Here is an 11,535-nt window from a genome sequence, read left to right on the forward strand (position 1 = left end):
GTTTCGTAACTCGACCTGCTCCTAATTTGTAAAGTGAGCGAGCGACCAATTCAGGCAGCCGTTTGCTAATTAATTTTAATTGAAGGCTGCTCGGACGCGTTCGTTCATTTGCATTTAAATTGAGCGGCATAATCAACGCATTGTATAAAAGCCTCTCGTGTCTCCATATGTGCTTGAGAAATATGCCATTCGCGCTTACACACAAAATGAATAACTTTTAAAGCCGCTATGATTTCAAAAGCATTTCTTGAGATCGTGTTTCCGCTCTGTGATGAAAGTTTTCCACAACTGCGATTGATTAACAACATTTTTGTACACGTATTCTCATGCAAATCAAATTAGACGGTGACTCGAGTCGAAAATTGCATTTGGAAGCGCCGCAAGAATCGTCATTATTTCTTCTGCAGCAGATGTTTTTTCTTTTAGAAATAATATAATAATGATGTGTGAGCTGCGAGCTGTTAATGAGCAAACTGCACGTGGAAATTGTAGAAGGACCTTTGACATGCAAATAATAATGATTACGCCAGAACCGGAAGTGTTTTTTTCTTACCCAGGGGAATTTTAATTTAAATGCATATTGCCAATTAGCATGTCATCACCTGTGCACGTTTTCTCAAACTAGACTTTCGGCATAAATATGTACAATAACAGTCTTTTGTATAATCCTTTGGTTCTTTCACGTTGGGATGGGAGGCGTGAGTCTGAACAAATTCGTGAGAGATGCGTCAGTGGAAAATTGATATTATATCTGGCGTCGGCGATCAGTTATCAAAACCTTTTTCAAATTACCTAATCGAATGGCGAGACCAGAGAAGATCAAAATCTAATTATTGAAAAATTAATTTGGGTTCAAGCACGCTGGATTATTTTTTTAAATCCATAAATTTGATGAAATCAAATCGATAAGGTGAAAACACAATAATTCTGTTTGTAAATAAAAATATTCCTTGGCATTTTGTAAAGTACGGCTTGACAAACACAATGAGATCCAAGTGCGCAGCTCTGAATATGATGGTGGATAGGATAATTTAATAAACACTTTTGCTTATGAATGCCTCATAAATCTGGCTGCCCAAAGGAGAAAGACAACCTGCTTCTGATGCCGCCCATTAGATAAAACAGCACAGCCGAGAATTTTCCATTTCGCATAGCAAGTCGTTTTGTTGTGCACACAGCACATTCAATTCCTCTCGTTGTCAGATAAGAGTCGAGAGACTTTTTGCAGAACAGGCCGAGAGAGAAGAAAGGTGAAAATAAATTCATAAAAGGCCGACGCTGAGGCAAGGAGGGGGTTGTGAAACTTCGACCCTTATGCATTATTAATATTCCAGGCGGCAAGCACGACTAATTGCATTCATTGTGCCAGAAACCCAATATCATTTTATGCTCCTCACCCAAGTTTTCCATTTTTTCTGAACATTATTTTTCGCCTGTATATTGGAAAACTTAAAAATGTTGACGAGTTATTTTTTAATTCTATAGGCCCGCCAGTTCCGATTTTTTGTTTTTGATTAGAGTTTGGTCGTAAATAAGGCTGTGAATTTTTTTCTGAGCTTCAAATTGTTGCGAGACCATTAAAATTAGAATTATCCGAACCATACAATTTGAAGCAATATATACCCAACTTAAAATCATCTAAAACCATCTAGCACTGCCGAACCGTATAAAATGGCTAAACATCCCTGGATAAGTGTTGCGAATTTCTGCCACACAGCTAAACCAAAATATATTATTAGTGCCTTCCGACCCCTTAACTTCTAGGGCTCACCAGGGTCGTGCGCAATTTGCCTGGGACAAATTCATCTAGCTTCGTATCTTCGCCGTCACCAAACTGCAGTGCGCGGGCTGGGGCGGATCAGAACGAATAACGAATAGAGTGTCACGACAATAAGCACAATAAATACAATACTTTTTATACTTCGCGCTGGCAAATTTTTCTCTTAATAATTTCATTTTTAATGCAATTTTTCAGCCCCAAATATATTTTTTGTCAGTTATTCAGTTAAAATAGATTTTCCAAACACAAAGTAGGTTTATCGACTTGTTGAAAAACAGAGACATAACCATCCTCATTTTGGTTAAAAAAAAATATTTCAACCAGTTCCGATTTGAAGACAGTTTTGGATATAATTCCAACTAAGAAAACACTGTCACTTTTGTACATTTTCAATTTAAGTCATTCCCATGTGAAAGTGACTGGACATATGATGAAATTGGGCCCAGACTATAGTTTATAGAGTCAAAAACCTTAAGGAACGCCACCATGAACGCTCAGTTCATACCAAGCTAATTAAACTAAAAAAAAATCCTGGATAAGTCATAATTATTTAATTTCCTAATGAATTTGATTCAAAGCAGGTTCAAAGCCACTCGAAATATACACCCAGTTGCCCCATTTGAACATGTAGATTTTCAGATGTCTTAACAAAGCTGACTGACTTGAGCTCAAATTTAAGTCAGTTCAAAATCTGGCCCATAATAACATGAAACCATATAATTTGGTTTTATGTTAGGAACTTTTTTCCAATAATAGTGAACCTTCTGTGATTCCTGCACATCTAATAGAGTTCTTGTCTAACAAGGAATATACTTCAAAATATATTTTCAAAGCTTTGGGACCATTTAGGATTTTTAATTGTTAAATTTTTTAAATTAAAAAAATTAGGAGTTTATAAGTAAGCGATATATTTAATTTGGATCGAGTATAGACAACTTGAGATGCGATGAACATGGATACAGTGTCCTACAAAAAATTAGCTACAATAGTGTCAGTGATACATACTAAGCGAGATTTATTGCAGTTTTACACATTGCTGCTCTCAAAAAGTTAGCTTACTTAAAATAGAGGCTTAGCATTATATACAGAAGAGAGCTTCATCTGGTTAACTTTATCGACTTCTGCTGCGGTGCCGCCTATGCTTCTTCTCCCTTTTCCTCGACGACCTTTCTTTGTCCCTTGACCGCGACCTCGAGCGCTTCTTCTTTTTCTTCTTGGCATCAACTGGCTCCGGCGAAGGCGTCCTCACCAGGCCGTACCTCCTGTTGCGTGGAGGACTTTCAACTTTTGGGGCCTCCTTAATTGCGAGGGCAGCTTTGGCTGCTTTCTCCTGTTCCGATGGGGCAGGTGCCGAGTGCATTGGAACATGGTCGTCTGATATGCCAAACGCTTCTTTCAGGCGCTGGTTTTTGCGTTGCTGCGCATCAGCAGTCTCGTGTGTTTCTGTCGGGGCTTCTCGACCCCATTGGTCTCGCTTCACATCGCGTGCTGCGCCAGTTTCAGTCAGCAGCTTCCTCAGAGCGGCAACTTTGACTTCGATTTCTGACGCACTGAATCCCTGAAAGAACAAAGAATAGTTATAACTCAATTGATCATACTGGACAGGAAAAAATAATTTCTGTTTTCATCAAAAAACAAACAAGAAGTTTAAATTATAATGGGATATTAAAGTAAACAAAGCTATGTGCGCAGATAAAATACATATTTTAACTTTCATACCTGTTCCTCAAGGGCGTCCTCTAGTTCGGCGCACTTGATTTCCAGCTTCCTTTTGCGCTCATGCTCGAGGATTTCCACATTCGGTTGTCTACTGGATGCGGCCTCAAAGGCCTGAGCGTCAGCTTCGGTGCAAACAGTCACTTTATCCTTTGAAACACGGATGGCAGCCCAGTTGCGCTGCACGTAGCCGTTGGTGCCAGAGCCACGCGCAGTCTGCAGTCCGATTCCATTATACATCCTAAAATAATTCAAGCTTATATTTTAGCGAACAAATCAGGGTTAATGCGAGTTCAAATTTACCTGAATTACAAGGGAGAAACTCTATTTTTTGAAAGATCAAATCTCCTGTGACATCAAGGTGGCCATTGATCACAGGTCGGAGTGGCAAACAAAAACAAAAACCTACGCGACTGCAGTGCCACTGCCCCTTTAAAAAAGCGCGCGTAACATGCCTGCTCTCTCCTGGTTTCACTCCATTGCTCATCCCATTTTAATTGAATTTTACGAATTTTAAAAATTGAATAATTTTAAAATTTAAATACACTCATGTTAATTTGTTTTGTGGGATTCGAAAGCTTAGTGATACTTTTACTTAATTAATATTTAGATACTCCGTTTTTGAGCAAAAAATCGTACAAACTGGGTGTGTTTAAGGGAGAAGGGGGCGTGACTGTTTTTGCCTTTCTTGCTTTTGTGGCAAAAGGCCAAGGGAATGGATTGTTTTTAGTTAGACTTGGCAATTTTTGCAGCTTACAGGATCAGAGACAGGTAGTTAAGATCTCTTCCTGTGGAAGAGAATGGCTCTGCAAAGTGTCCTAAAGCGAGCCTCTTGCCTATTCGTAACGTCAAGCGGTTCGAATGAGGCTCAGGTGCCGTCCTTCGTTGATGGAGAGATAATTTTCTGTAAATCCTCTCAGTTACTTTAAGCTATATAATAGAATGATTTTTATGTAATAAAAATATTTAAGGCAAGAACAACGTATGCGTGCACCCTCCGAGTCTCGCTCGCCGTGACCTCCAAGTCCACCATCACCCTGGCTACCTGAGTATCGCTGTGAGACTAGTCAATACCAAACCTACCCTGGTCCTCAGCTGGATCCCCAATTCCACTCTGAAAGCGAATCCATGGGCCGTGGAGAAAAGAGTTTCCCACCCTGATGTTCTCGCCAGGTTTGTGATATTAAATCCATTCCTTAATTTTAATTAATTATGTATTGCACCCTCCAGTGATGGTCTCAGCTGGCCTGGCTCAGACGAGCTTTCATGGGACGATGGAGTTACCTTGGGAAGCCCTAGGAGAGCGTCGACTGAGAGTTGGACGGATGGCTCTATCGACTCTGTCAGAAGCCGTCTTCAAGGACTTCAAATGGACGAAACCCCTTCACCTTATGCGCGCAGTAGATCCGACTCCATCACATCCACCTCATCCACAGCTGATACCAAATCTCTTGGACCAGGTAACATAATCGCATGGTCGAAACTAACTTTTAATAAATCAATATTATTTTACAGATGACGTACCAAACTGGCTTGTTTCGCCAGAAATGCTAGCAGTGCAGCACAATTTAGTCTTCCCAGAAAGTGTAGCAGCCTCGCCAGTCGTTCGCAGACGATCTTCTGCTCACATATGCAGAAGATTCACAGTTGACCTGAGTATGAGACATTTTTTGTTGATAATGATTTTTATTTATTTATATTTTATTTTATGAAATAGTTACAATCATCAATTATCAGACTGCTTTGAAACTGGATCTCTTTCAGGTGAGATGAGGTCCTTGCGACTTCTGTCAAGTGGAGGCGGTTGCGAGGACGCTGGAGGAGAAGGCGAGGCTTCGGGCCAATTGGTGGTGGCCTCACGCGAGTCGCAGTACAAAATTCTGCACTTCCACCACGGCGGCCTCAAACGCCTTGGTCGAGTGCTCTCTGAATGGAGTTGTTTGCTGCGACCAGGGGGAAATGGCGACAACCCAGACGAGGCCGCCTTCAATGGCCCGTATTTGCACTTCTTGGTTTGCCGCCCTGAGGTTAGCCCTTCGGAGCTCCACCCTGAAGAGGGACGTGTTGGCCCTCTCAGTCCAGACGCGTGGCACTCTCTTCTTGCAGCTGAGGGTCACGTCCAAGATGACCTAGCCTTCAGAAAGGTTATTCGGACTTTGTAATGCTTTTCTTTTTCAATAATTCTTTTGAGAAGACTTATTTAAAAATTATAGACGTTTTGATTTGCGATGTTGAAATGTAAGAAAAACCTTCTCAAAATTTCCTTATAATTTTTTTAAATTCCATTTTTTTTCTTCGCTCAATCTACTCTTTTTTAAACTCAGGCAGTCTTTTTTGGCGGTCTGGAGCCAAGCCTTCGCAGCACAGTTTGGCCTTTTCTCCTAAAGGTTTTCTCTTTCCAATCAACCTGGGACGATAGAAACACTCAGATCCTAGAAGACAGAGCCCATTACAGCAACCTCAGGTACTAGTTTAATTTAATTACTTATTTTTCCTGCCTCAAGCCGAAACAGCCCCCCTTATCTACAATTTGATCCAAATTTCTTGACGTATAAAAAGTTAAATTCATATTAAAAAATATATAATATTAAAGGAAATTAAGTAATAAAGTAGAAAAAACTGCAAAGCCTGACTTAAATTTCAATCCAGTTATAGGAGACAGAATCTCCTTGGCGAGGAAAAAGAGTTTTTCCACAGAACAATTGAGTGCGTTGTCGAAAAGGACGTCGTTCGAACAGACAGGACGCACGCTTATTTTACTGGAGACGACAATCCACACCTGGAGCAAATGAAGTAACTCTAAAATCTGCCAAATTGCAGAAAAGCTAAATAATTGACGATTTCAGAAATATTCTATTGAATTACGCCTTCGAACATCCTGAAGTTGGCTACACTCAAGGCATGTCGGACCTGCTCGCCCCTGTTCTAGTCGAGATTCAGAATGAAGCCGACACATATGCCTGCTTTGTCAACCTCATGCAAAAGGCGCTGTTTGTGTGCTCACCAACCGATTCTGACATGGACTTGAACCTGGTATTTCAAAATTTTACTTTATTTTTCATCACACCTTGTTAGACCTTGTATATTTAAAATTTTTAAAGTTTTAAATTGATAAAAATGCTACAAACTCGTTTTTAGAACTTGCTCCGAGAGCTGATTCGTGTGATGTGTCCTCCATTCTACTCGCACCTGGAGAGTTATCCAAACGCATTCGAGCTTCTCTTTGCCCACCGCTGGATTCTTCTGTAAGCTAGACTTTGGCTTTTTTAGATCCTGCCCTTACTCTTTTCTCCTCTTGCAAGATGCTTTAAACGAGAGTTCAGCGAGGAGTGCGTTCTGCGGATGTGGGAGGCCTGCTGGGCCAACTACCTCACAGACTTTTTCCACCTGTTCTTGAGCCTTGCCATTGTGTGCGTCTACGGCGACGACGTGGTCCAGCAGCGGCTCCGGCCTGACGAGATGCTCCTGCACTTCAGCTCTTTAGCCATGCACATGGATGGTCAGCTTGTCCTCAGCAAGGTCAGTTTCTCTCCAGTTTTCATTAACTGCATCTATTTTATTTATTACATCTGAAAACCATCCCGTTGGCTCGCATTGTTATGGCATTCCTAGCAGTGCCAATGCAATTGGAGATATTATTTATTTGAGCATTCCTGCGATCTATTTCTCACTGCCCAATGTCAGAGATGGCAAAATGTGGTTAGTTAAGTTCCTCAAAATGCTCAAATCGCTTAACGGGCTGGTAGGAGCCGTTTCAATAAAAGATCTCGCTAATGGGAGGTGAAAAGATGGCCACATAGGGCCCAAGCTCCTTTGCGGCCATTCAGGCACCATGTTATTAAGACCCGGTGAGCTCATAGCCCACAGGATGAATTGAGCAGAGGTCCAAAAAAATGATACCTTTTATTTTTAATTGAGCCAGACCTGAACCAAATATCCTATTTCTTTTTTAATTATTGCACAATTTCCTGCCGATGATTGTGAGATTTTTAGCTCATTTTTTACTCTAGGCAAGAGGTCTATTGTACCAGTTTCGTCTCATGCAGCGCATTCCGTGCTCTTTGCGCTCATTGTGCCAGCAGTGCGGCCCAGGGGTGTGGGACAGCACTCACGCTCCAGATATTGAGTGTGTGCATGGAGACCAGCCTTGTCCTCATAATTTCTGATGAACTGGCACCAAAAAAACTTGTGATTTTACCAAAGCTGATAGAATCGAAAACATGATAACATGTCAATGAAATACCAAAGAGGAACTTGTCAATGAAATGTTTCATAGTTAAACTGATTAAAAATAGTCACTTTGTGTTCAAAGAAATCAATTTTTGGATTTGTAAGATTTTTTAATTTGTACAACACTTTTTGTTTGCACTTTAATTAGAAACTCTTGTGTGATATTTAAATAAATTTTTATGCAATTAATTTACAATCATTGTTGATTATTTACCTAAAACTTGATAAATATTCGTAAACTTAGAACGATTTAATACAAACTCTTTTCATTATTAAAATGTAATGATTGCACGCAACCACATCCAAGTTGTGAAAGTGTAATCAATACAAATATAGTTATGTTCTGGTGAGTATAATTTTGTCTGCTAAAATTGACAAATAGGGGAAACTTCGACCACATTGTGAAAATAGATCAACAAGACTCAATCCAAGCGACCAAAATAAATAAATTTGTGCAATGTAGATCCCATAATTATTCACTCTACGAAATAAGCTCTTCTGTTTCCGACACTTTGGGAGACATATAAATTAACACATAATTTCAAACTCTTTTCATTCCACTGCATTTATTTAAAATTTTAAACATATAATATATTCAAGATCTAAAATATATCTCATGGAATTTGTACAACAAAAGTTTTGTGAGTTTTGTCACATATTGTTTTGATAAAGCACACGTCATAGAAAAAACAATATAACACTGTGCATGGAATATTTTTTATATTTAAATTGCAAACCACTTTCAACAACTGACATTGTAATATGTGTAATGTAGTCCGCCAATATTTCACTCCTCGTGATGAAAAGTAATTCGCGCTCGTCGTGAGTGTTTCAACAATAAAAAACGCTTTAACCAACAATGTTTTGCATGTGATTTCAAGCAGGTTAAATCCAAATTGAAAGCGGTAAATCTTTCAATTTACAACGGTTGATCCTCACACAAAGGAATATTAATGGAAGCGTTATCAAAATCCACATTAAAATAACTTGCGGCAAATGTATTTTGGAGATACAATGTCATTACAGTGTGTGTGTAGTAGACGGACATTGGATGAAGCCATGCCCACATAGAAACATTATATTTCGCATTTGAAGTGCACCAACGGAAGCCATTTAACGATGAAGCCCCAATTCTACATGCCGAAGTCCATATTTTCATCGGCCTGGCTCGTCCTCCTTTCAAAAAATTATTTAGGATCAAAACTAAAGCAGGAGAAAATTAGCACCTAAGGGAGATGACACCAAACATTTTAGCTCGTTAACAGTTTCAAACGAAACGAGATTTAGTCCATATTTGCAACACCAAGATGCACCCTCGCGATATGTTGTCTTGATATAGTCATTCTGATTAGAAAAATTCTAGCTTTATGTCTGTATTTTATACCTCATTTTTCCCTAGAAGATAGCGCTTTCCACAAATATCAACAATCAAGCCGTCCGTTGCTGTTTTTAGATAATTTAGTTTTAAGATTATAACCTGTGAATATTGGCTTATCTTACATCCATTTGTTAGAAAAATTTGTCGGTGATAATCCTGAAAGAAATTTAAGCACAAACTGTTTGACTAAATTTCACAGCCTTACAGTCATGACACACGGATAATCAGTTATGCATTGGCCTATTGATGGTTGCACTGGTGTTTGATCCTATTCATATCAGTCTTATTAACAAACAATTAGTGCCTAGAAAACTTTATACAGCTGAATTGTTCAATTCTACGAGTTTGACTGTGTTTTTAACTAGAATTGGATCCTTTTCTTGCCCACACTGGAATACCAATGCCACCGTATCGCACTCATCCATTCCCTCTGCATTTCATTATGAGCAATAATTTGAAGTAGAAACGAAATAATATGTACTTACGAATTTTGGAGCACTCGTCCACAGTTTGGAAACCGCTCATCAACTTGTCATTGTCTGTAGACAGGTACTCAACCAGTTTTAGTACTTGTTCATCCACCAAACGGCCGTTGAAAACCTTAAACCGTATTTTTTTCTTTCCATTTTAATTTAAACAAAATACATGTCATACAACTCCTCCACTTTCACCCAAACATTTCAAAAAGCACTGTAGAAATAAAAGAAAATCAATAGTCAATGTGTGAAATCCAAAAATTGTACACAACCTTTATCTTGACATCAAACGATGTGCTGTTAAAAATGCTGTCCAACTCAGCTATTTAAGAAATTTTACGTTATGCCGATAGAATCAAAATTGCATTCAAACTCTCTGTAATGTTAAAAATTTCAGCACACTCGTCCTGAATTCCTTTAGCGCGGCTTGTGGATTTGATTGCGTCCCGAGCCTTTCATTGAGTGACCAAACATCAATTCAATGTTGAGTTTTGAAGAGATCATACTTCGCAAATAAATCGTAGATTTGTAGAGCAATCGGCAGCAATCAGAGTTGCGTTGCCGCCACTGATGTCGACGGCTATGCAGTGTTTTCCCGGTTGAGGTTCTCCAGGCGCCCAAACCGGCTCTCTGACCAGTTTGTTGACGGTGCACCAGCCAAATGCTCCATTGCAGCCGTAGTCCGTCCCAGACGTCCAGTATTTGCTGACTAGGTTTTTTCCGTTACCTAGGGCTTCAGACAAAGCACTATGTTTAAAATTCCTGTCTATGCTTAATAATTTCATTCCAATGGTGCAACAGAACGAGATAGCATCGGACCACTGCGTAATTAATTATTGAATTTATTCATGTGCTCTGTCACTGAAAATTTTACCGTCTTATTGTTAGCTGTATTACTAAACATGTAAGTCCGGTAATTGATGGTTTTCCAAGTACCATAATTCGATGGTTCTTTAATTGAAATAAAATATATCACTTTTTTGGATACTTAAAGAACGCTTAATTCACTTGTAAGAAAATTATACTTTTTGTCTGGTGCGTATGAAAATAGAGATATCTAGACACCATCACAACACATTCAGCTTTGTTCAATACATTATATAAAATAAACAAATATGTACATACATTTTTTTCACAAGTGAAACCAGGACAGCTTGGAGCAAAGCACTTTGAAGGAGCCACCGTTGTTGTACCCTAACAAACAAAAATAATATAAAATTTCAAGAAGCAATAAGTAACAATCTCCAACCTTGCACGAAAAAACGAATTTGTTGGTGCAATTCTTTTGTGTTAGCCCTGTCGTGTTCATATTTTTTAGGACAGACAGATGGACACAATCTCCAGACGAGGAATTGGGTGCAATTGCCCACATAGAGGTGATGTTGGCGAACGTATCAGAGGTGTTGTAAAAATACCATTGGAATGAATTAGTGGCTAAAGCGCGCCGTCCTGACGTCCAGTAATTAAAGTTGTAGTACCAAATTTCCTCTGTGTGTTTAACCACGGAATTAATATGAAAGCACACATAACTTGATTTTAAAATACGTGTTGTGAAAATTTTGAAACAGTCAAAGATTTCGACGGTTTCAAACGCTAGGGGCCTCATTCCAATGCTATTGCATCTTATGGCGTTAGTTTCCCACGTCACCTTTCAAATTTCAGGATAATATTGATTTTTTATTCATTAAAATTTGAGTACAATTGATTTCCCAAATAGAAACTGTTCCCCACAGATTTGCCGCCATGTGCCATAGCGCTGTGGATCTGCGTTTCGGTCATTTTAATTTGAATCTAATCAAAAATTCAATCAGTACGAAATTATACCCATGAGATTTCCATTCGCGTCGAACAGAGAATTATTTTTCCCGAATGACGAAACAGATAAGTCGTAAGAGGACTAAAATCAAATTGACTTAAGATGCAAATATTCAGTATGATTATAATTATCAAATACT

General features: G+C 39.0%; 2 protein-coding genes and 1 long non-coding RNA gene across 3 annotated transcripts; 1 reads left to right on the plus strand and 2 right to left on the minus strand.

Annotated features, from left to right (window-relative positions):
* Nucleotides 1-2,775: 2,775 nt before the first annotated feature.
* LOC135946512 (serine/arginine repetitive matrix protein 2-like) lies at nucleotides 2,776-3,956 on the minus strand. Its single transcript, XM_065494761.1, has 3 exons — nucleotides 3,800-3,956; nucleotides 3,500-3,737; nucleotides 2,776-3,338 (listed from the first exon to the last, which is right to left on the minus strand). The coding sequence occupies exons 2-3, from the start codon at nucleotides 3,734-3,736 to the stop codon at nucleotides 2,892-2,894; spliced, it is 684 nt and encodes a 227-aa protein (XP_065350833.1). The 5' UTR covers nucleotide 3,737; nucleotides 3,800-3,956; the 3' UTR covers nucleotides 2,776-2,891.
* Nucleotides 3,957-4,167: 211 nt separating this feature from the next.
* On the plus strand, nucleotides 4,168-7,922 carry TBC1D16 (TBC1 domain family member 16). The gene is made up of 11 exons (XM_065494746.1): nucleotides 4,168-4,402; nucleotides 4,468-4,669; nucleotides 4,727-4,956; nucleotides 5,012-5,152; nucleotides 5,261-5,640; nucleotides 5,821-5,960; nucleotides 6,146-6,289; nucleotides 6,343-6,529; nucleotides 6,635-6,741; nucleotides 6,799-7,015; nucleotides 7,507-7,922. Exons 1-11 carry the CDS (start codon nucleotides 4,297-4,299, stop codon nucleotides 7,660-7,662), a joined length of 2,010 nt encoding a protein of 669 aa, XP_065350818.1. The 5' UTR covers nucleotides 4,168-4,296; the 3' UTR covers nucleotides 7,663-7,922.
* Nucleotides 7,923-8,150: 228 nt separating this feature from the next.
* On the minus strand, nucleotides 8,151-9,197 carry LOC135946520 (uncharacterized). Its single transcript, XR_010575522.1, has 3 exons — nucleotides 9,111-9,197; nucleotides 8,953-9,055; nucleotides 8,151-8,902 (listed from the first exon to the last, which is right to left on the minus strand). It is a non-coding gene; the product is annotated as an uncharacterized LOC135946520 (long non-coding RNA).
* Between the last annotated feature and the right edge of the window lie 2,338 nt (nucleotides 9,198-11,535).

This window comes from Cloeon dipterum, chromosome 1, assembly GCF_949628265.1.
Source record: "Cloeon dipterum chromosome 1, ieCloDipt1.1, whole genome shotgun sequence".
NCBI classification, from domain to species: Eukaryota; Metazoa; Arthropoda; class Insecta; order Ephemeroptera; family Baetidae; genus Cloeon; species Cloeon dipterum.

Excerpts from the sequence above, each read along its gene's own strand:
- LOC135946512 (XM_065494761.1), bottom strand. The coding sequence starts at position 3,736 with ATGTATAATGGAATCGGACTGCAGACTGCGCGTGGCTCTGGCACCAAC. Across the intron at positions 3,339-3,499 it reads AGGACGCCCTTGAGGAACAG|GGATTCAGTGCGTCAGAAAT; the intron begins GTATGAAAGTTA and ends TTGTTCTTTCAG.
- TBC1D16 (XM_065494746.1), top strand. The coding sequence starts at position 4,297 with ATGGCTCTGCAAAGTGTCCTAAAGCGAGCCTCTTGCCTATTCGTAACG. Across the intron at positions 4,403-4,467 it reads TGATGGAGAGATAATTTTCT|GCAAGAACAACGTATGCGTG; the intron begins GTAAATCCTCTC and ends AAAATATTTAAG. Across the intron at positions 6,530-6,634 it reads CTGACATGGACTTGAACCTG|AACTTGCTCCGAGAGCTGAT; the intron begins GTATTTCAAAAT and ends ACTCGTTTTTAG.